Raw genomic sequence first — 23,208 nt, 5'->3', positions numbered from 1 at the left:
GTGCGGGTGGAGGTGCGTGGCTTGGGGGGCTGTGGTGACTCTGCTCCCTTGGGAGAGGGTGGCCCTGTGTCAGGAAAGAAGGTGGAAGACTCGCTACGGGGCGAGGTGGGTGGTCTCCTGGAGGCTGTGCGTGTCGGTTGGCATCTGGGCTCGGTGAGGGGTGAACTGCTGTTGAACCTGGGCGCCCGGCCTCTGCCGACACCAGCAGCACATCTGCTGGGTCCGGGGCAGCGTGTGGGGCTCCGGAGCTCGTTCCCTCCTCTGCGAAATTTTCCCGAGGCCATCTCCTTGACTGGGGACCTGGTGCCACCCGCTTAGACAGAACGCCTTGATGCAGGTGGCTGCTGTCCCTGGTGCCTGGGGGAGGAAAGATCCTGACTCGGGAGGCGTTCGGGGGCCGGGAGGCGTACCGGGCAGAAAAGGCGAGCTTGTGACGGAGTGGCACAGAGTGAGGGCGGGCCGAACTGTGGGAGGCGACGGGCGAAGGGAGCGGGTTCAGCTAGTGAGCCTGGGAAGGGAGGGGGCCGCAGGCAGGGGTGAGGCGGCGGGAGAGCTGCAGGGGTGAGGTAGGTGCCCCCCCATGGTGTTAGAGGGGTGCAGTGGAGGCAGAACAGCCGCCCCCGCCACCCCCAGACACCCCCAGACACCCCCAGACGGGTCCCAAAGTAAAACCGAGTTCGCAGGGGCAAGCGGTGTTCGGCCCGACAGCTGTGCCTTCTTGCCTGACTTGTTCCTCCCCTCCTCTGTCCTCCAGCTCCTGTTTGTGCTTTTTTCCATCTTGCGTTTTCTTTGAGGATCGTTTAAAAAAAAAAAAAAAAAAACAACCCTGGAACGTTTCCATTTATCCTCTTTATAAATCAGTCGAAATATCGCTCCTGGGGCTCAGCAAGCCGCTCGCAGGAACGTCTCCCATTTCTTCTCGCACGCCCCATATTTTCAAAGAGCTAAAGCGACGATTTTGTTGTCAGCGGTTTGGACGCTGCCTTCATCCCTCTCTCCCGCGCCCGGGCACCATATGGTGCGGCAGGCTTGCGCCACGGGGGCCGCTTTCCAGATGCTTCCGAGGGCAGCCCCCCTCACCTTTGCCTCGGCTCCGTCAGCCGGTTCTCCTAGCAACCGGGGCCTGGGCTGCGGTTTCCAGGGACACGGGAGGCAGCGATGAAGAGCTGGGAGAAGACAGACGCGAATCGCAGGGTGGGGGTGGGGCTCAGGCCCGAGGAGACCAGGATCTGGGGGTGGGGGGGTGGGGGCGGAGGGCAGTTGAGGGTGAAGAGGGAGAGAGGAGGAGGAGGGGCAGCCTGCTGGAGGGGTGGCGCGGGAAGGGCAAGTCTCCTGTTGGCCGCAGGAGCTCTGACCTGGCCGGACCGCTCCCCGCCCCCTCGAGCGAGCAGCGGGGCGCCCCATCCAGCCTGCAGCGCAGCGCGAGGGCCGTGGAGGGGCAGACGTGGGGTGCGGCCTCAGCTCCCAGCCAGCTCCCCACCCCGGGACTTCTCCGCGGCTGCTGTTTTTAAACAGCCGTATTGAGGTCTGAGTCCCGTGGCAAACAGTTCACTCGTGGGCCGCAGGCGACTCAGAACGCTGGCGACGCCCCGAAAGGAGCCCTGTACCTGTGGCCGGCCGGCCCCCACGCCCTGGCACCCACGTGTCTCTCTGCAGATCTGCTTCGGGCGTTTCATTCTAAGGGGGTCCCTTGGGCCCAGCTTCTGTCTCCCAGCATGCTGCTCTCCACGTTCGCCCCTGTCGGGCCCTGTGCCTCTGGCTGCTCCCCTTTCTGTGGCTGCGGGTGGTTGTCAGCCAGATCGGGTGCAGCCTGCAGACCGCTCCTCAGCCGGTCCACGTGTGGCCTGTTTGCGCTCCCCGGCCAGTGTGCTCCTCCACCTGCCGTTTCTCCTGCCCTGGGAGCAGAGAGCCAGTGCCATCCCCGCCCTTGTCCTGTCCCCTGTCCCCTGTCCCCTGTCCCCTGTCCCAGCCGGGCGGCCCTATCCTTGGGAGCCGTGTAAAAGCTGGTGTAAAAGCAGGAGAAACGGCCCAGGGGTCTTGGGACAACCTGGGGGGAGGGCTGAACGATATCCTGCCACAGCCGAGTGTCTCGTCCCCACCCCTGCGCTTGGCTGTGCCCTGGAGACCCCCACCGCGTGGCGTCCTTGGCGACCCCACAGAGTCTGTGGGCCTTGGGGGTTGGTGTGTACTCGGGAGCAGGGATGGGGAGACAGGGAGACCCCCTGTCATGGGGTCTGGGCCGTTCTGGGAGCCATGCGGATGTACCTGAGAAATGCCATAGGGGTAGGTACAGGAGGCGGGAACCTGGGTCCCCTGGCTTCCCCTGGCTTCCCCTGGCTGAGGCTCCCCTTGAGGATAAAGCCCCCAGGGCCTGGCTGAGCCAGCCTGCAGCCAGCAGGCTCCTGCAAGGTCAAGGCAGCCTGGGGCAGGAGTGTCGGGGGGAAGGGTGTGTGCGCTCAGTCTCCCCCGGACGCGGCCCCTGCAGGGGAGTTGGGGAGTGACTGTGCCCCCAACCCCTCCCGAGGGCGTGCCCCTCCCTATCATGCTCCACGAGGTGGGGGAGCTATGTTTGTTTGACTACCTGGCATCTCACACTGGCACCAAGTGGGACTATTAAGCATTTGATTGCTGGGGAGCCGGGGGTGGGGGAGGCTTCCTGCTTGCTGGGTGGGTTAATGGGTGTGTAATTGAGTCCCCCTGGAACGTTCTTTAGCTGTGGGCCGGGCTCTGTGTGTGGCCTGAGCTCAGAGGCATAAGCGAAGCCAATGTGGTCCTCGCCCTCATGTAGCTAACAGGTCCTGAACAAGTAAACCCAGAAGTGCTTGGGAGGGGAGGAGAGGGGAGGGACACAGGGAAGAGCTCAGTCCTGCTGGGGAGAGCTTTCTGAAAGTAAGGGTAGGTGCTGGCCGTACCAAGAGAGAATCCCAGGTCGAGGACCCAGCACAAGCAAATGTCCTGAGGCAGCAAGGAGGAACAGAGGTGAAGTGAGCTCAGTGGGTGAGGAAGGCGTGGCTAGCAGCCTGGAGAGTGGGCAGGAGGAGGTGATCTGTGTGTTTGGTTTTGATCGGAAGGGAGTAAAGAGGCTGATGGGTGGAAGGAACCATAGAACAGTCTGGAAGCCATAGGGGGCATCAAGATAAAGTCTTGCCTCTCAACTCTGGCTGCGTGGCAGTCAGGGTCTCCTGGGCTGCTGGTGAAATGCCGCTGCCCAGGTCCTGCCCCAAGTAAATAAAGTCCTTGACGTTGGCCATAGGTGTTTTATATTTCAAACTCTTCATGACATTATTAAGTATACGTGAAACACATAAATCATGGCTGTGTCTATCCCCGTGCAACCCTCAGCCCAGTCAGGATCTAGAATGTTCCTGGTACCCCCACAAGCTCCCTTGTGACCTGTCCTGCTCCACAGCAGCCCCCTTCTGTCACCGGGAGCGGTGGTTCTCGACTAGGAGCAGTTCTAGGGGGCCACTGGGCAACGTCCAGAGATGTTTTTGGTTGTCACAGTGAGGGCGGAGGTGTTCCTGGCGTCCAGTGGGTCCCCACCAGGGATTCTGCCCAGCATCCTGCAGCACACAGGACAGAGGGCGCCCCCCCCCCCCCACCGATGTCAAGGACGCTGCAGTCCAGAACCCTTGCCCCAGGGTGGTTAACTTGTAACTGGAACTTCACGTCCCCAGAAACACGTTTTCTCGTCTTGCTCAGTGTTCCGGCCGCGAGGCCGTCCTGTGTGAGGTTGTGTTCGTCCTTCAGGGCTGTGTCATATTTCCCGGGTGACCGTCTGCCGATTTCCCTGCTAGACTTCCTACTGTCGGCGGACCCGTGGGTGGCTTCCTGTGCTTTGGGGCCCTGAGACGTTCGAGGTGGCTCCCGGTGCCTCGGGCGCCCCCTGAGCCCCGCCCCTGCCTCGCAGTGTCACGAAGCCGGGGTGTCCATTTACTGCAGCATGACCCATCGGAACCTCTCCCATTGGGCCCTGGTCTCCGTGCTGTCCCTGCTGGCCTGCTGCCTCGTCTACTCGCTGACAGGTAAGGCAGCACCAGCACACCGCGGAGCTGGGCAGGGGGCGCGGGAGACCCCGAATCACGTGTGCCCGAGGAGTGCTCACCGCGTGCCTGGCCGCGCCGTGCCGGGTCCGGGAGGTGTCACGGCCCTTGCCCGTTTACTCCTGACCCCCACGGGAAGTCCCCATTTCACCGAAGGAGTAGCTGAGGCTCAGACGGCTCCTGTGGCTTGTCCGGCAGGGCCCCCCGGCTAGACGTGCAGAACTGAGACCCTGCTCGTACGCTCCACGCCCTGTCACACAGATGTCCGATGGGATGGTAGTGACCGGCGCGTGGCATGATCTCTGGGTAGCGATTTATAAAACGCCCTTGTGGCTTTGACGGACGTGGGTGCCCACAGACCTGAGTTCCAGGCAGAACAGTCTCCGAGGGGTGTGGAAGTGGGGCTCAGAGACGGCTGGGACCTGCTCAGGGGTCACACAGCGTGCCCGTGCCACAGCCCAGGTCTCAGGCCCAGGCCGACTTCTGGCTGGCTGCTTTCCTCCTGCCCAGGGCTTTGGAGCCCCTGACCCGGGGAGCCCTTGGGCCGCTGCAGTGTGCCAGCCACTGGGGCCCACCATGGTCACCCAGGAAGCTTGCTGACCCACGACGCTGTTAGCTTTGGGAGGACAGCACGGGGACGCTGCTGCCGTGTTACGCAGTGCCCGCTGTCCACGGCGTTCCCCGTGCTGTGCCCTCCGTCCACGTCTCCCGGCGGCAGGGCGCCCTTCTAATCCGCCCCCCTCCCCCGGCCTTCCGCCCTCTCGGCCTCCCAGGGGTTTACGGCTTCCTGACCTTCGGGGCAGAAGTTTCTGAGGACATCTTGATGTCTTACCCGGGCGACGACGTGGTCATCATCGTGGCCCGGGCCCTCTTCGGAGTGTCCATCGTGACCGTCTACCCCATTGCGCTCTTCCTGGGGAGGTGAGGTCCGGCCCGCAGGGCCCTTGTATGTCGGTGCCTGCTCCAGACTGAGCCGCGGGAGGGTCGACGCGGTCCTCGGGGAGCGGCGCCCGGTGACGGGCCAGAGCCGCTGGAGCCGCCCGTGGTGTGTGGCCTTCAGGTCGGTGATGCAGGATTTCTGGAGGAGGAGCTGGTGCCTGGCGTGTGGGCCCGGGGCCCTGGCGGAGCCCTCGGGGCCATGGGTCCGGGTGCCACTGACCGTCCTGTGGGTCGCCGTGACGCTGGCCATGGCCCTGCTCCTGCCCGACCTCAGCGAGATCATCGGCATCATCGGCGGGATCAGCTCCTTCTTTATCTTCATTTTCCCGGGTGAGGCCCTTGCTCGGCTCGGCTCTGCCCGGTCTCCCCGCGGGGGACTCAAGGGTCTGGAGGGTGGGAGCCCCGCAGAGGCTTTACTGACGGGACACGGGCCGTGGACTATATGTGCCTTGAGTTAAACGTCTCCGTGACCCTCGATGGGCATACCCGCTGGGAGTGCTGTCATCACCCCATCCTGCAGGTGGTCAGATAGAGGCCCAGCAGCCTCCCGGGGCGGGGCGCAGGGAGTGCCGGGTCAGCCTTGACCTTGTCCAGTCTCCGGTGCCACCGTGCACTGTGGGATTTCTTTTTTTCTTTTTTTGACCTTTCTGGTCACGTGAAATTTATGCGGTTCAAAGGTGCCCTGTGAATGTCGTCTTCTTGTCTTGGTCCCCTGGGAGGCAAACACGGTCTCTGAGATGGATGGTTTCGTACAAAACCTTCCCCGTGTGGGTGGCTGGAGCTCCAGTCAAGGAGGCCTGAGGCTTTTTGCAGCCTGGGGAGCCCGGGGGGCCTCCCAGAGGAGGCGGCGCTCAGGGCTTGTCGTCGGAGAGGCTCAGGCGGGCCGAGGTGTTAGGGGGATGGTGAGCTGGGTCCGTGGGGATGGGCTCTCGAGCTCCGGGCCGCTCTGGGTTCAACAGTGGAGAGCTGGAGTGGCCCCGTGTGTCCTTTGCAGGTCTGTGCCTCATCTGTGCCGTTAACGTCCAGCCTGTAGCTGCACGCGTCAGGTAAGTGTCCCCAGACCAGGGTGGCAGCGTGGGCGCTTGAGGGACTCAGAGGGAGCAGAATGGGAATGTGGCAGGGCCCACGGATGTCACGTCCTGCCGGTGAGACAAACAACAGGCCACGGGGCTTGGCTTGTCCACGGTGACACGGTGTCCGAGCCAGGAATTGAACACCCTGCCAGCCACACTGGGGCCCGCCCACACGCTACCGGTGCTCAGCCCTCCCTTGCCCTCAGAGGGTGATCGTCTCTGCCGTGAGCTGCGGCACAGGCGGGTCCTGTTGTGCGGAACCCTGCGTTGCGGAGGCCGTGTGGCCGGAAGGGTAACACGTTGTGTCTGCAAGGTAGCGGGTCTTGGCTGGACCCTTGCTCAGTGCCTGGCCCTCAGTCCTCTCCTTACGATACCAGGATACCCATCCTACAGACGAAGGGGTAGACGCTTCTCCGCGGGCACGTGACAAGTCAGGGCGGCGCTGGGACTCAACCCGGGCTGACTGGGTCCGGGCCTCACGCCTGCCTCCTCCCTGCTCCACGATGTGGGTTAGACAGAGGCTTTGGGGCTCCCGCTCTTTCCCAGAAGAGGGCCCTCATCTCCAGGGTGGCCTGGGCTATGACTGGGGCCCTGTCCTTTGCCCTCGAGGGGCCCAGCTGACCCCCCCCCCCTCCCCGCCGAGAAAGAGAGTGCATGCACGGGTTTGCCACACCTCAGCAGGGGCCTGTGTGGCTCTTCCTTCCCTTCCACAGATGTGAGAACTGAGGCCGAGGCAGGTAAAGGGACACCGTCCTACATTTGCCGGGGCGTTTAGCACAGCAGAAGTGCGTTTTCTCTCAGCCGAGGCCGCACGTCCACAGTCAAGGTGTCGGCAGGGCCAGGCTCCCTTTGAAGCCTCTGAGAGCCGCTTCTGTTCTTGCCATTTCCTGCTTCTGGTGGCTCCAGGTGTCCCTGGCTGGTGGCTGCCTCACCCCCATCTCTGCCCCTCTGGGGCTCTCTGCCTCAAGTCCCCATGTGCCGCCTTTCTATAAGGACACCTGTCACTGCCCTGAGGGCACACCCCCCCCAAACGCAGCATGATCTCCTCTCCGGATTTCTCACTTCATTACATCTGCAAAGACCCTGTTCCTAAATAAGGTCACGGTCACAGGTTTGGGGTAGACATGAATCCTGGGGACTGCCATTCAGCCCAGGACAGATGTTCCTGTGTTCCAGCAGCCGGGGGCTTGGGTCCCCCCTCCCCGGAGGCCAGTGTCTCTCTCTCCTTCCCTCCCGCCTCATCGAGCCCCGGCCTGGTTTTCCCACAGCCATGGGCAAGGTTTCCTTCCCTTCTGGGGGAAGAGCTTTTCTGGATGTCTCTGAACCTGACTCGGGCTTGGGGCGGCCGCGATGGTCTGGAGCCTCCTACCTGCAGCTGTTTCCCGGCAGTGGTCTTTGAAGGCCCTGCCGCTTCTGTTTTGTGCCTTGATCCAGGCTCACAGCAGTTTTTACTGTTGGGCTTTGAAGGTATTTTTAACTCTAGAGCTGCCGTAGGGCCTCTGATCCCTCAGAACCGCTCTAGGAGCCTGCAGGCCCGAGAACATTCCCCACGCTCTCCCCACCTCCGTATTGGGGGCGTTCACGATTCTGTCTCGCTGGAGACCATCTTTCCGTAACGTAACATCGGGTCCTGTGGCCTTTGTTAATGGGGCCATAAATGTGTCCGGCTGCCCTGCCGTCTGTAGGAATTTCATTTCCTTGTCTGCACGGTCTCTGTTGGTGCGTCGGGAAGCTCGCAGATGTGGCCTCAGTGGCTGTCAGGGCGACCGCCTCTGTCCCCGTGGCCAGCCGCTGTCCCCATCGTGGGTGACTTCGGGCTTTCTTCTCCTTCATCGTTTTTAGGGGGGCTTCATGCCCCTCCTCCCGTTGCCCCCAAAGGGAAGGGACTGGAAAGGTGTCTCCCTCCCCCAGGGGAGGAACGGGATTAACAGAGGCAGTGAGTGATTTTAATCGCAGGGGGCCCTTCTCTCCCCTTGTCTTGGAAACCCATCCCGACAGGTGGGGGGGAATACCATGGGTTTTTCTTCCAACTTGGTGGCTCTCCTGGTGTCGTGTGATCAGCCTTCGGCGTGCACTTGGCTTGTCTGTGCAGAGCTCCGGAGGAGAGCGTGCTCGATGTGTATTTCTTGGCCTGGCAGGTGCTGTTTGGAGGCGTGGGGAGTGGTCTCCGTGCTCGTGGGCACCTTCATCTTCGGGCAGAGCACGGTGGCAGCCGCCTTGGAACTCCTCTGAGCAGGAGGGGGTCGGCCCGGCCCCATGGCTGCCCTGGTGCAGCTGCCTGCGTCCAGCTGTGCGACCCGTGTCCTTGCCTCATAAAGATGCTGGAGAAATGGATACCTTCTGCCTCCTGAGGCTGCTCATTTGGGCTTCTGCTGGTTCAGAGGGTTTCGGGCGCAGTGCCGAGGAGGGCGGATTCGGGTCCTCGGGCCGCCCTGACAAGGACCACAGCCTGGGGGCTTCGAAGGGCAGAAGGGTCCCCTCACCGTCTGGGGGCGGGAGCCTGAGATGCAGGTGTGGGCAGGACCGCGCTGCCTATCGGGGAGGATCCCCTGCCCCTTCCAGCCTGCGGTGTGGCTGGCCATCCGTGGCGGTTCTTGGCCTTCCCTTCCCGCGTGGTCATCTGCCCTGTGTGTCCTTCCAAGTCTTTTTTTTAAAGTTAGAGACCGTGAGATCCAGTGGGGGAGGGGTAGAGGGGAGGCGGCTAGAGGATCCCTGTGCTAACAGGGGAGAGCTGGACGCGGGGCTCGAACTCACGAACCGCGAGATCGTGACCTGGGCAGAAGTCGGACGCTTAACCGACAGAGCCACCCAGGAGCCCCGAGATTTCCCTCCTCGTATGAGACCCCAGTCATTGGATTAGAGCCACCTTCGTCCAGGATGACCTCATCTGAATTTACTTCCTTAGGGTCTGCAAAGATCCTGTTTCCAAACAAGGTCACAGTCACAGGCTCTAGGAGTGGGGACTTCAACCTAATATTTCTAAGAGACACACTTCATAACAGAAGTAGGGGCTGAGGCCCAGGGAGCCCTGCTTTGGCCCACACTCCGATGGGAGGGTCCTAGGGATTGTCCCTTTCCCTCTGGCTGGACCCGAAGAGCCTGGAAACCCAGTGAGCTGTGTGCGGTTCCCTCCCCCCCCCCCCCCCCCAATTCTGGGTGTCACACCTGCGGCTGAGGGCAAGGGGCCCAGAGGTCTGCCCCAGGGTCAGGGTCGGGGGAACGGGGGTGGAGGGAGAGGCAGCTTGTGGCCCAGGTGCTCCTGGGTCGCTGTGCTTGCCAGCACTGACCCTCTACTGGACCTGGGGTGTCCTGGAGGTCGCTGCGTTCGGGCCACTCTCCCTCTGCCTTGGGACGTCTCCCGGAAGCCGGCGGTTGGCTGTGGCCAGATCCAGGAGGGGCCAACGTTTGAGGACCTCTCCCTCAGGGTAGGCAGTGGGCCGGGCTCTGCTGTGTCGTGTGACGTGTCCCTGGCCAGTGGTGCCAGGACCCTTTTTGTGTTTTTTTCCAGCCTGTCCACCTGCATGATTTGCTTTCAGCTCTAACTTACCTGCTGTCAAGTTCACCCTTGAAAAGTATACGATTCAGTGGGTGTTAGCCGAGGCACAACGTTGTCCAGCCATCACCAGCTGGACGTTTTTGTCACCCCAGGGAAACCCGCACTCATTAGCAGTCACTCCCCAGCCCCGGGAACCGCGAATCTGCTGTCTCTGCAGATCTGTTCCTTCCGGACGTTCTGTACCAATGGACTCGTTCGATAGCGGCCTCCGTGTCTAGCTCCTTTGAGGTCGCGTAATGTTTTCAAATTCATCCATTTTACAGGGGGAGGCAGCTGAGACATGGAAAAGTCCAGGTTGCTTGTCCTGTGAGCTACAGAGCTGGGGTCGGGACCAACCAGGGGGTGGGGGGGGGGTCACGTTCCACCGTCCACTTTCTTTCTAGTGCACACTCCTGAGTGGCCAAGGGGGTGTGACCCCATCCACCCAGCCCTAGGACGAGGATGCAGCTGCTGCCTCCTCCGCCCTGGTTGCATGTGTAGACTCTGACCCAGTAATTGGGGCACCAGCGTCTCCTACACGGGCCTTCCGACGAGCTACACACCCTGCCACACACCGTGGGTCCGGTGGCCACGGAACCAGGACAAGGTGCTGCGGCAGAAGTGCCCCACAGCCAGCGGTGAGAATGGAGTCATCGATCAGTGGTCCCCTAGATGCTTCCCCAAAGTGCTGCGGCGGTGGCCGGGAAGGCTGGGGCCGTGGCGGGGCCATTCATGGAGTCTTTGAGAAGAACGAAGTGTGGTCGGGTGAGGGTAGGACCATAAAAGGGGGGCATCGCGTGAACTGGCTTTGGACTCAGACTACTGGCTTTGAGTGCTGGCTCTGCCATTTGCGATGTCAAAATTGGGGGAGTTTATGAATCGCATGTGGGCATCTGGCATGATGCCAAGTGGGCTCTGTGAAAAGAGAAGGCAATAATGTATCTACAGCAGCCATGTGGGGAGACCTGGGCAACGGTAGTTTTATTTCCAGAAAACCTAGGTTGAGACTAGGCGAACAGTGAGCTTCCTAGCAGCCAAGGGAAAAGAAATAGGATCCTCGGGCTCATCACAAAGCAGGAAAGGGTAACAGGGAGGAAGTGGACTGACAGTGCCGAGAGAGAAGAGACTGGGGCTCTTCAAGGGGTGATGCAAAACACCACTGGGGACGATAATTTTCATCTCAACCTGTGTCTGGTACAGATGTGATCCTCATAGGACTGTCACCTCAACCATCATCATGCAAGGACACGGTGCCATCAGAGAAATGCCCGCTGGGCCATCACCCTCTGATGTCCCCCCCGATGGAGGTACGAGCTGGCCTGGGGCTGTCCTCTGACACTAAGGGACTCCCTCAGGTTCGGGAAGGAAGGGCTGAAGGGGTGTCCTGGACCCAGGGGACCGTGGTGTCACGGAGGGCTTTGGGCATGTGCTCCGGGTCTGCAGCTTGCCATCTACCAGCTGTGCGACCTTGGCCGGCCCTTGTGCTCAGGTTGCTAACCCAGGAAAACCGCCTTGGTGCCTTGTTCAGCCGCGGCGTCCTCCCTCCGGTGGGTCAGCACCCAATCCTTCCTTCCGCCTCCTGGGCCTCAGTTTCCATCCTCTGGCTCTCCTCCAAAACAAAGCCAAGGACAGCCCCTCCTCCTGCCCCGGGATGGCCGTGAGGGTGAGTGGCAATGGACTTGAAGAGCTGGCGGCACCGAGCCTGGCCTGTCACCGGTCCCGGGCCGCGGTGACACCTACGTGTGAGCGTGGAGACCCTCTTGTCCGATACTAGCTGCGGCCGAGACCGAGTGCTGTTTCGGGGGTACAGTGATTGGCTCTCTGCCCTGAGGGGCGCGGGGGGAGCACCTTGCCGCTGGGTCAGGTGCCCCCAGGCAGTCGGGCAGGGACACCAGCCCCGGGTGCTGCCGGTCCCCTGAGGACCTGCCCCGCCTTCCCCACAGGACCGCCCCCGCACGCCTCCGGCGGGAGGTTCGGGATTTGAACTGGGCACAGCAAGAATGTCGTCGGCCATCGAACGCAGGTGGTGAAGGTCTCCATTTGGGCAGGTGAGTTGATTGGGGTTTTTTTTGGGGGGGGGCGGTTAATTGAGGTGAAATTTATAGAACACAAAATTAACCATCTTCACGGGTGCGATTCAGGGTCGATCGGTGTTGTGTAACCACCGTTCGTTCCAAATGACTCTCGTCTCCCCAAAACGAAAGCCCACCCCCCTCAGCAGTCACTCCCTCCTCCCTCTCCCCCAGCCCCTGAGAGCCGCTCATCTGCTTTCCATCTCTACTGACTTAACCGTCGCAGGCATCTTGTCATGGGAGTGGGATCTCGCGCTGTGTCACTTTGTGACTTGCTTCCTTCACGCGGCGTCCCGTTTGCAAGGGCCAGTCGTGTTTGGCACGGGTCGGTGTTTCCGTCTTGTTTTGTGCCTGGATAATACTCCGTTGTGCGGCCGGACCTCGTTTTGTTTGATCCGTTGTCAAAGGGTGTCGTTTCCGCCTTCTGGGCCGCTGTGAATAAGCCACTGTGAACATTCGGGCACAAGTATTTGCTTAAGTGCATCTCTGCTGTGTTTTGGGGCACAGCGTGTGCCTGGGAACGGAACGGCCGGGCCCTACGGTAACGGTCGTTACGCGAGGAACCTGAGGTCTTCCGGTGCCGACCCGGAGCCGTTCCTCCCCAGCTGTCTGGGCCGTGTGGCACCGGAGTTCGGGCACGGGATGGGGGCCGGCAGCGCTGGGTCTGGATCCAGGTGGCGGCATTTGCTTGCTGTGTGACCTCTGGTGAGTTACTTGGCCTCTCTGTGTGCCCCCCCCCCCCCCCCGGGAACCTGCGGCTCCCAGGGTGGCACAGGCAGCCTGCGTGCCTGGAGGTGACGTGTAAGTCGTGGGAGCTCTGATGCCTTTTAGGGTGGAAATCTGTTCTCCTCGGAGCCTGCTCCCACCCCCTCAGCATCCAGGGAGGCTCCGAGAGCTCGTGGGCTGCTGTCAGCAGAGATGAGCCAAGAGCTAGGGCCAGCGGGCGTCATGGGTAGCACAGTGTAACCCGCCCAGCTCCCGGGGATCCTCGGCTGCACCCCAGAGAGCCTCAGCCCTCTGAGAATATTTTTTTAAATGTTTTCGACAGGGTGAGCACTAGTGGGGGAGGGGCAAAGAGAGGGAGCCACAGAATTGGAAGCAGGCTCCAGGCTCCAAACGGACGGCACGGAGCCCGATGCGGGGCTCCATCCCCCAAACTGTGAGATCATGACCTGAGCCGAAGTCGGACGCTTAACTGCCTGAGCCCCCCCCCGGCGCCCCTCTGAGAATATTTTTAAAACAGCTGAGCTCCTCAGAGCAGCCCCCGCTTCGGGGGCGCTTCCCGAAGCTGCCGGCGGGACCCAGTGACGCACCATTCTTGGGGGCCGGGCAGTCTTCAAAGAAGGGTCTTCCCCCCCGACTTTCCAGATGAGAAACGAGGGGCTCTGAGAGGCCGGCTGCGAGCACCTGCAGCTCGGACCTGCGCCGCTAGGACTCAAGTCTGCCGCTTCTGCCGCCTACGAGCCCGGCCGGGAGGCGGCAGGCGGGAGCCCGAGCCGGCGGGATGGCCTGGGCAGAGGACCTTCCCAGCAGTGACCGCTTTGATCCCTCCCCCTGTCACAGGCTGCCTGTTCCAGGCACATCCTTGGCCCCGGGGTTCCCACCTGCCCTGGTTTCCGGCCTCCCTCTGTCTCTGCCCTCCCTCCCGCCTTGGGAGGGGGATCCGTGGTCCTCGCTTTCCTCGTCCTTTGCGCCTTTTGTGTAGGACACCTTTGCTGCTCACCAAGACGGGACTTGAGGGTAAGTCTAGGGTCTCGGTCTCCCGTGTGGCTGAATAGCTCGTTGACGGCTGTGCCAAGACTGTGCGCGGAGCCGTCTGGCCTTTGCCCTTGGCTCCTGGGACGTGACCTCTAGGACCTTGGAACGTCCCGACCCCAAATGTCTTGGTTGAGCGGGGGCCTCAGCCCAGAGGTATCGGCTTGACCTCCGGAGGGGCCGAGGACTGGCCTCCAGTGGAAACTGATCCCTGAGGTTCGGGTCGGCTCCTTGCCTGGTAATACTCTATGCACGTCGTCGCTGGGACAGGAGGGGACAGCTGTAAGCTCTGTGCCTGGCCGCTCGTGGACCCCGGCACGTCTTTCCTTGGCTGATTTTAGTCTGTACCCTTTTGTTGCTGGGTTCTGGGCGTCCTCATGCATTACCGAGCCAGAGGGTGATCCTTGGGGCCTCCGGGAACTTTGTAACAGGCACCGACTTGTCAAAACGCGTACCGTCTTACAGATAAGGAGACGGGGTGTGACGTGGTCAAGATTTCATGGCTAAAAAGGGGCCCCAGACCCCGTGACAGCTTCACTCCTCTAGCTGCCGTCACTAGAGCACGCGGAAGGAAAACACAGCACGCGGCCGTTCCCGACCAGAGTTTATTGGGCCTGACGGCCGAGCACGGCACGGGCTACGTGGGCTCTACTGTCCTGTGCGGCCTGGGCACAGGCCTAGGTTGGGCACTACAAGGTCTCGGCTCCTACCAGGACGCTAAGGCAGTGGCCAGCGGAGGGGAGGGTCATGCGCGGCCACTGGGGTGGGGGTTCCAGGAGGCCTCCCTCTCTCTGCTGCCCTCTGGCTCCAGCAGGGGTCCGGCAGCTCTGCGGCTGCTCTGTCGATGGGGGTGGGGGGGGGTCTGGGGGCATGGCAGGGGGTTTTCCTTCACTTCACACAGCAGGGAACTACATTCTTGTCTGGAAGTACAGTGAAAAGACGGTATGTGTACCAAAGTTTCTAGAAAACGGGGGGCAGGTTCATCCGAAGGCCTCCGGGAGGTGGTCAGTCACGGCCCAAGGTGCACCAGGCAGCTGGGAAGGGCGGGGGGAAGACACGTGAGGCAGAGCAGGTGGCCTCCTTCCCCAAGGGGACCACGGCCAGGGTGGGAAGCACATGTCCAGCTTGTGGGGAGGCGCTCGCTGGGGGCCCTAGGAGCCAATTCCAAGGGGGGGAAGTAATGTCTGGGGGGAGGGAGTTAGGGGTATGGGGGGGGCACCTAGAGCCACCCTGACACTCTGCCCTCTCCCTGCAGCCTACTCTCCCACTCATGGAGCTCGTAGCCCTGCCCTTCGTGTTCAAGGGCTGGCCTAACCCTCCTGCCCTGGGTCTCCCTTCTCTCTAGGACCCCCTGCACACCCAGCTTCCCTGTACCTGGCACCAAGATCCGGGAGAAGGCCTCAGGCTGACTCAGCGTGTCCACCTTGACGTGCCGGAAGGCCTTGCACACGGGGCTCTGCAGGTGCCTGTGAGTCGGGGGATGGGGGGTTTGAGCCTCCAGCCCGGGAGCTTGCGAGGGGGCCCTGCCAGAGACGGGGGGGCTTCCCCTGCCCAGGCAGCCCGGCTCGGTGCTTTCAGCCCTGGGGGGAGGGGAGGCTGACGGCTCTGGCCTCGGAACAGTCAGTGGTCGGTTGGTGGGGAGAACAGCCAGGTCCTTTCTGGAGTTTTAGCCACGGGGGCAGCAGGTAGCAAACGCGAGCAGCCTTGGCCACCAGGGTGGGCCAGGAACCCGGGTTCAGAGCCCAGCTGGGGGAAAGGGGGTCCCTCCAGGTAGAGACAGAAGCGTTCAGGGCCCCTGTGGGCCCCGTGAGGCCAGCACTCTGCAGCTGGAGGCCCGAGGAGCCAGGGACCCTTGGTGCCCTGCCCTCCCTCCCCCCCCAAGGAGGCTGGGGCAGACCACTCACCTCCTCCACTCCTCCTCTGTCTCCCAGAACTCATAGACCACGAAGGTGAGGCCATCGGCCAGCCTCACTGCCGCGATGCTGGGGAGAGAGAGGCTCCAGCTGGAGGGCTGCCCCCCAAAAGCCTGGCAGAGGTGGGAGGGGCCCCCAGCACTGGCCCTCTGGTGTGTTCAGTGAGGATCCCCGCCACCTGATGCCAGGCCTGGTCCCGGAAGGGGGCCAGGAAATACTCACTGAACGAATCGCAACGAAACGACACTTGAAAAGGCCTTACTGCCATTTAAAAACCCCACCTTTCAAAATAAAAACCTCTTCCTCCTCCTGCCTTCTCTGTAATTGTTTCATTTAATCCTTAAAACTCTGTGACTTGAAATTGACCCAGCAACGGGGCGGAGAAGGCCAGGCCCTGGCCCAGTGGTCCGGGAGGCCAGGCACCCGTCCCTTCCTGTGTGACCATGACCTGTGTGCCGCCAGGACCCTCCCAGGCCTGGGAGAGATGGGAAGGGACTCCCCCAGTGAGAAGGCAGCTGGCCTGGGGGGTTGGGTTCCTTCCTCTCTAACCCTGCCCTAGCCTGCCCCCCACTCAGAACACAGCCCGAGCCTCCAGGAGGAGAGCTCTCTCTCGCGGGTGCCGATCGCCGTGTAATGCCAGATAATTCCATGTTTCACCAGACAGGAGCCGGGAAGCAGGACTGCTAATGGCATCATTAGTTCACTAGCTCCACCCTCCGACCACACCTGGAGCCGGGGCTCCCCCCCCCCCCCGATGCACGTCACCTGCCAGTCAGAACCCAGGGCCCTTTGTACCGCTTGACAAAGGTCACGGGGGCAATGGGGACTATCTGCATTTGGTTACTGGGGGATGCAAGCGACCCCGGGGACCGCATTTGCCTGGCCGACAGTACACGGCATGCGTTGGGGCGCACCCGTGGGCGGGCAGGCACGGGGTGCAGGGAAGACAGTCATCCCACAGGCAAGAAGCCCCTCGGCGTCCTGCTCCCCCCTCCTCCCACGTTCTCCCCCCACCATGAGCTCGCGATCACCCACCTGCACGACCGCACTTCGCCTGCCGTCCTAGCGTGGCCTGGAACGACCTGTACGACGCCCCCACTAACACTGCTGGCCGCCTCCTGACCTTCCCACTTGGCCCTCAACACCATCCTGTCGGTTCCGCCTTACGGGCCTCTCCCCACGCGTCCCCCATCCCAGCCACTAGCTGGTCCCGTCAGCCCAGCTCCAGAGCCCAGGTCACTCAAAGACCCGCCCGGACCGCGGGGCCTCTCCTGGCCACACCCTTCCCCACTCACCCCTCCTTCACACAAAGGAGACCTGACCGGCTCTGCCTTCGGCTCGAGCATCTCCGACACGGTCCCTACCAGCCCCCAGTCCTTTCCTGCCGTCACAACCGGGCCGCTCGAGGCGCTTGCTATGTCCCCAGGTCTCGGCTCCAGCCGATGCCCCCCGCAGACCACCCTCCCCCCCCCGGTTCTTCGGCCTCTCCTCGCCCGGCCTCATGCACATACGGCCCCCACCTGGATCAAGCAGGTCACTCACTGGAAGCAGGTCCTGGCCCCCGCGGTCCCCCGCAGGTACTGGCGCAGGGAGTCCACGAACTCACTCAGCTGCTCGGGGCACACGGCCATCTCCTGCCGGACCAGCTGCAGGTGCTATGGGGACACAGGGGAGTGAGCGCCCGGCCACCCCCGCTCTCCCTGCCCGAGACCCGGCCTCCCCAGACCTTCCTTCAGAGAAGACAGGGCAATTCGGCCAAAACTGAACCCAAAACCCCTCCTCGCCCATGCGAGGGCTCATTCTTACGCCAAAAGTGGCAAAAAAGAACGAGGACCGAGTGGCTAAAAGCAGACAGCCACGCCCAAGCAGGACACCACACGAGGGTGTGCACAGAGGGGCTCTGCGGCCGCCGGGAGCTGCCCGCACGGCACTCTGGTCCGAGACACCACAAAATCAGGGCGCAGCAAGATTCGCTTCTGGTCGGGTGAGTGTGTGGGGTCACTGTCCTGATCCCTTCGCCCCGGGGCCAAACTGTTGTTGATCAGAGAACACCCCTCACTGGAGAGGCGGCCAGGGCCTAGGGCCGCATCTCCCCTGGTGGTGGTCCCAGGGGGTGACACCAGGGGGTGTCAAGGACCTGGAACTCAGTCCTGGCTCCGGCAGGGATGGGGCCACAGGAGAGGGACAGGAAGGGAGCAGGCCTCACCATGTTGGTGCCTTCTTCATCTGAGAGGCGCTGCTGAAGGTCAAACCAAAGGGTCTGAAACAACAAAGCACAAAGACGTGTCGGAGACCGAGGCCCCCTCCCCCAGGGAGGCCTCCAGCACTACCACAAGGAAACCGGAGAGTCCAGAGCCAGCAGAGAGCTCCAGCCTCTCCACCCCAAGGTTCCAGGGGCTCTGGAGTTCCCCGGGGCCAGGCCTACCCTCCAGACACAGGGCTGGCTCTGAAGGAGGCTGGGAGGCCCGGCTGGGAGACGCACCAGAGGAAGTGGCACAGATCCCTTCCGGCCTTGGCATCTGAGAAGCGCAGAAGCCAACCAGACCTGGGCAGAGGGCATTCGGCCAGGGGCGGGGTAGTCTTGGTACAGGACAGTTCTGAACCCAGGATGCCGCTGCCAGCAGCCCTGAGATCCCCCGTCGGCCGGCCAATCACCCCACGTCAAGACCCCCGGTGCCCTGTGAACCTGATAATGGTCTGAATGGGGTGGTTGTGCTAACACTGGCCTCCGGCAGGCGTCGAGCTACATGCTTCACGAATACATCTTGTCTAACTTTCCCGACTCCCGGAGGTGGGCGCGGCCCCACCGTCAGCCCCAGGAAAGCAGGAACCCCGGGCGCGCTGTCACCGACACACGCCGGAGTCCAGAACACAGCACCCGATGGGTACTCGGCAGTTTCGCAGCGCACGGCCCCGGGCTCCAAAGCTTTGGAGCCGGGGTTTGAAGCCAGGGCTCTCTCCCCTCCGGACCCACAAAACCGTGATTCTTCTGCAACTCGGGCGAGCGCCCGGCACCCCATCGGCCCCACCCAGGCAGCGCCAGGCCCAGGTTGGCACGAAGAGGGCGGAGCCCCCTACCGGCCCCGGATTGGCCCCCGCGGGCGGCCCGGACCAATCAGAGGCCAGCAAGCGGGGCCCCGCCCCGTCTCCAGGACACCCAGGTGCTCCGCGGTCTCCAGCCAGCTGGTTGTTAAGACGACCGGAGGCTAAAAATAAGCTTCAAAGAACCTCCCTCTGGAGGCGCTGGGAGTTGTTATGACAACCCGGCCTCGGGGTCCCGCGGAGCCTTTCCCACCGCTCCCACTCAGCTGCTGGCTTCACGGGAGGGGGGATCCCACCTCGGCCTCAGCCCACCTCCCACCCCACCCCCCCACCCCCGTCTCCAAGTCTGGCCTCAGCCCCCCTCTGCGTGGGGGGAGCCCCCCACCCCGCCCCCATGAAGCCCTGAGAAACCCCAAGCCCATCAAACTGCTTTTTTGCCCTTGCGCAAAAGATGTCCAAAAAATTCAGAAAAGCGGGAGAAATGTAAACTCGCTCAACCGTACGGTTCGGAGATGCCCGCCGGCTTCGTTGATGTAGGGCTGCTGGTCCGGTGCGTGTGCACAGGTTTGGCGTCAGAATATGGGTGACAACGCCTAACAACTGCTAACATTGTAATGCTCACGACGGAGCAGGCTCCGGGCTAAGCCATTAAGGCTTCATTTTCTTGGGGCGCCTGGGTGGCTCAGTCGGTTAAACGTCCGACTTCGGGTCAGGTCGTGATCCCCCGGTTCAGGGGTTCGAGCCCCAGGTTGCGCTCGGTGCTGACAGTGCAGAGCCTGGAGGCTGCTTCAGGTGCTATGTCTCCCTCTCTGCCCCTCCCCCACTCTTCTCTCTCTCTCAAAAATAAAATATTAAAAAAAAAAAAGACATTTTCTTTAATCCTTACAACAACCCCATGATGAGCGCTAGTCTGAACATTTTCTCTGCGGTTAGAGCAGGAATCTGAGGCTCAGAGAGGGCAAGTCACTGGCCCAAGGTCACAAAGCTGCTAAGTGGTATAACCAGGACTTAAATATGCGCAATCTGATACCTGAGCCCTTTGGTAAACCTTAAGGCAACCTGTTCTCTTTCTTCCCACACATGGTCATTGTTTGGGCTGAACTGTATCCTCTCTCCCAAATCGTAAGTTCCAGGCCCATCTCCCCACCCCCCCCCCCAGCACCTAGGAATGTGACTCTGCCTGGAAATAAGGCCTTTGAAGAGCTAATTAAGATGAGGTCACATGGGTGGGCCCTAATCCAACGTGATCTTGACGGTGTCCTTGGAGATGAGGACAGAGCCTCGCACTGAGGGAGGATGCGTGAGGACACAGGGAGGAAGTGACTGTCCTCATGCCCAGGAGAAGGCAGCCCTACCCCCAGCCTGAGCTCGGACTTCTGGGCTCTAACGTGACGGAAGAAATGGCCCCGGTTTGAGCCCCGCCTGTGCTACGTGGTCACGGCAGCCCCGGGAGACAAATGCGGTCATCCCGCGGGGACCCGCCGAGTCGTGAAACACCCTCTGAAGACAGGACTCGTGTTTGAGAGACCTATGAGAGCCTCCTCATTCCAGAGGACTCTAAGCTCTCCTGGGACGCCGCCGGGACGCCCCGGCCCTCACCCACCACCCTGCTGCCTCCTGGCATCCCCAGGCCGGCCTGAGAGCAGAGGCGCAGGGAACCCTGTCCCCTCCCCGCACACGCCCCTGCTGACTCTGTGTTCCTTGAGACGCCCCTCCTGGCTGCCCCTTGCCCGGGGCACCTCTCCTGGACAGGTACGAGGGACATCTTCCCCCTAGTCCTGGTGGCCAGGCTCCCAGGCTCCTGCCCGGACTCCGGGCGACCCTGCACCTGCTGGGGGCAGTGGAGAGGGGCGTGGCTCCGCAGGCTTACCTTGTTCTCCAGCCGCCCTATCAGCTCTGCCAAGCGGCTGATCTGGGCTTCGAGCCCCTCCTCCTTGGGGTCCGCGGTGACTAGGAGAAAGGATCAGAGATGCTCATGGGGGGAGGGGAGGGCAGCCCCCTCCCCCACGCGGTCCCAGTCCCGCTTGGAGGCCCAGGCTGCATCCGGGCCACTATCAGAATTCCCACCCACCCACCCCATGCTCCCCACCCCAGGCCGCCACACTCTCTCACCAGGCGGAAGACTCTTCCCTTGTTCCATGGCCCCCAGCTTGTGGTTGGGGGCCTGGGGGGGAGGGGGGCCGGCACACCAGGTCTCCGCTGCGCCGTGGCTGGGTTTGCTGTGGTTCTGTCTGCAGTGTGAGCAGAGGAAACACGCTGTGAGGGAGGCCGCAGGGCCCCGTCCGCTCTCAGCAGCTTTGGCAAACGTTAGGCAGCGGCCGGGAGCCCAAACACAGTGCACTTGACCCGGTCTGGCCCTATTCCTGCCAGGCACGCGTAATGGCCTCTGTGTCGCGGCTGAGTCGTTGAAGCCCGAAGGCAGGTGACTTCACCAAGACCACCCAGCAGCTGGCAGGGCAGTCAGGATCGAACTTCACTGCATTCTAGGACCACACGGCCCAGCCCCGTCCCCGGGAGCGTCAGTTCCGGGGCCGGGGTGACGCTGAGCCAGGCCCCCACCCCACTGCCTAACTCGCAGCACCCCCTCCGCCTCCCTGTGCGGCGGGGAGCCCGGGTCTGTGCCCGCGAAACAGCCCGCCTCTCTGCAAAAGGGAGCCCTAAGACGCGGTCCAGAGAGACCATGGAACAGGACAGAAACATCCATGATCCTGACCTCAGCCGGGCCCTAGAGAGAGGGGCAGGCCCCGTCCCCCGTCTCCTGTCCGCTGCCCCCAGGCACACCAGGGTGCACACAGGTGCACGGCCCTGGCACGCCCTGCCAGGCACACGCGGCTCACCCAGCACGTGCCTGGCACAACAGTAGGGGCTCAATCGACGCTCGGTAAATTCCCGGACACCCGCGTGCCCAGAGATGCTGGAAAACTCACCGCAGACATCCAGATACACCGACACACACCGCAAACGCGCCCTGTGCCCAGCCCCCCTTCTGCACCTTGGTGCCTGCCTCTCCCCTGGGCGGGGGGGCCACCCCAGCCTTCCGGGGGACGGGGGAGGCCATGGAGTCTTTGAGGCTCCACAAACCAGTGGCAAACTGCAGCGGGAGTCCCCCAGGGGCAGCGGGGCTTTGAACCAGTGGCTGGCGCCTGGACGGGGTGGCCTAAGGGGACTTTGCAGCCCGGAGCCTAAAGAGCTGAGGTTTGGGGCAGTTTGAGGTCGGAGCGTGTGTCGGGAGGTGCCTCCCCTTTGTGAACTGACCCCTCCCCCCGCCAAAGTCCCACAGGAGGGTCCCAGCACAGGGGCGGGCAGGTGTAACCGCCGACACGCCACGAGCTGGCGCTGGGCAGGAAATCAGCTACCATTGGGCGGCAGCCTAATCTACAGCAGGAGAAAACACCAACTTTTTCACCGAGAGAGTGACCCCCAAAATGAAGGAAAGCGAAGTGTCAGCTTCCAGAGCTGTGGCCGTCACCACCGGGGACGCTCAGAATCGCGGACGCAGAGTTCCGGGCTCAGCGCCCAGGAATTCCAATCCGGCAGGCGCGGCCCGGAGCCCGGGATCTGCATTTTACCTTCCCCAGGTGATCTGCCCACAGGGGCTCAGAATAAACAAATTTTGGGAACAGTGTCACCGAGCAGCCTTCGGGACCGTATCCGGTTGGGACCAGCCCCCGCCGGCCGACATTCACGTGCTCAGCCCCCCACCCCCGCACTGGACAGCAACCCGTATCCTGGCCGGGCCGAGCCTCTGGCCGTGAATGCACGGCCGGGCACAGCCATCCGAGGCCCGGCCGTGTAGACAGCTGGCTGTTTTCCTGGTCTACCCGGATTTCTTTACGGCCCCTCTGCCCCAGACGCATCGGCTGCTCTGGAAAGAAAGGGCGAAGGAGGCTTGGTCTGAACTTGGGACGGCAAACGTGAGGGCTGGTGAGCCCAGGGCCTGGCACTGCCGGCTGGCAGGAAGGACTCCTCCTCTCTGGACACCAGGCTTTCCCTGCCCGACACGGCGCTCTGCCTGAGTTGGGACCTCAGGGCCTTGTCCCCGGCACTCCGGACGCACGCACCCCACGCACACCTGGCATTCTTCTACGCGCACGCGGTCTCGTTCAGTCCTCACGGGCGCTGAAGACTCAGGCACGGGATCGTCCCCACTTGACAGACAAGCGCGGCGCCCGGCCCAAGGTCACTCGGTCCCCAGGCACACGACCGGCCCCAGCAAGCAGCAGGTGGCCGCGTGTGCGTGAGACACATGCCCACGTGACCCTGCGAGGTCCCAGGGACGCACCGGATCTGGCTGGTCTGTTCTTCAATGGCCTCCACCGCACTCTCCACGGAGCTCAGCAGCGACTGGATCTGATTGGCCGTCTCCTTCAGGAGAAAGCGGGTCACAAACTGGTCCACGTTGCTCCCGCCCTCGTACACCTGTGGAGGGAAAGAAAGGGGCACACGTGGCAAAGGGGTTAGGGAGGGAACTTGGGTGTGGGGTCTGGCACAGAGCGGGACGGGGGGGGGGGCACCTGGGGCTGGTGTCTCCGTCTCGCAGGAGGAAATGGGGACCCCAGCACCTCCAACTTGGAGCATCGGGGAAGGGGCTATGGATTCAGAGATGGAGGTTTGAGCCCTGGCTTCCCCATGTACTCGTTCCTGCCCTCTACGACCACGGTTGGAGTCACTTTAGTACCTATCCTACAAGGTCCCATGGAGGACTGGATGACAGAATGCGTATAAAATGCCCGGCACAGGCCCTGTAACATAGCAAATACTCAACGAGCGGCAGCTGCTGGGATAAAGATGATGTTAATACTGACGATCGTGGAGGGGAGGGGGAGGGGGAGGAAG

At 62.5% G+C, this 23,208-nt stretch overlaps 2 protein-coding genes across 2 annotated transcripts in view; one reads left to right on the top strand and one right to left on the bottom strand.

The window, feature by feature from the left end:
* The window catches only part of SLC38A8 (solute carrier family 38 member 8), a 26,220-nt gene extending 10,577 nt beyond the window's left edge, over positions 1–15,643 (top strand). The window contains exons 8-19 of the mRNA XM_040443418.1: positions 338–422; positions 3,410–3,503; positions 3,852–4,025; positions 4,817–4,964; positions 5,104–5,312; positions 5,977–6,028; positions 8,194–9,480; positions 9,564–10,228; positions 10,791–10,897; positions 11,534–11,638; positions 14,763–14,885; positions 15,349–15,643. Coding sequence (XP_040299352.1) covers positions 338–422; positions 3,410–3,503; positions 3,852–4,025; positions 4,817–4,964; positions 5,104–5,312; positions 5,977–6,028; positions 8,194–8,287 — 856 coding nt within the window. The 3' untranslated portion in view covers positions 8,288–9,480; positions 9,564–10,228; positions 10,791–10,897; ... (1 more) ...; positions 14,763–14,885; positions 15,349–15,643. The remainder of the gene's footprint in view (positions 1–337; positions 423–3,409; positions 3,504–3,851; positions 4,026–4,816; positions 4,965–5,103; positions 5,313–5,976; positions 6,029–8,193; positions 9,481–9,563; positions 10,229–10,790; positions 10,898–11,533; positions 11,639–14,762; positions 14,886–15,348) is intronic.
* The window catches only part of NECAB2 (N-terminal EF-hand calcium binding protein 2), a 27,005-nt gene continuing 17,801 nt past the window's right edge, over positions 14,005–23,208 (bottom strand). Inside the window, exons 4-11 of the mRNA XM_040443226.1 lie at positions 22,655–22,791; positions 20,485–20,603; positions 20,243–20,322; positions 17,537–17,590; positions 16,873–16,985; positions 15,322–15,399; positions 14,792–14,883; positions 14,005–14,451 (exon numbers count right to left, since the gene is read on the bottom strand). Of these exons, the coding sequence (XP_040299160.1) occupies positions 14,423–14,451; positions 14,792–14,883; positions 15,322–15,399; positions 16,873–16,985; positions 17,537–17,590; positions 20,243–20,322; positions 20,485–20,603; positions 22,655–22,791 (702 nt within the window). The 3' untranslated portion in view covers positions 14,005–14,422. The remainder of the gene's footprint in view (positions 14,452–14,791; positions 14,884–15,321; positions 15,400–16,872; positions 16,986–17,536; positions 17,591–20,242; positions 20,323–20,484; positions 20,604–22,654; positions 22,792–23,208) is intronic.

Source organism: Herpailurus yagouaroundi, unplaced genomic scaffold (assembly GCF_014898765.1).
Source record: "Herpailurus yagouaroundi ecotype Mexico unplaced genomic scaffold, PumYag 190, whole genome shotgun sequence".
Classification (NCBI taxonomy): Eukaryota; Metazoa; Chordata; class Mammalia; order Carnivora; family Felidae; genus Herpailurus; species Herpailurus yagouaroundi.
This window is presented reverse-complemented; position numbering and strand designations above follow the sequence as displayed.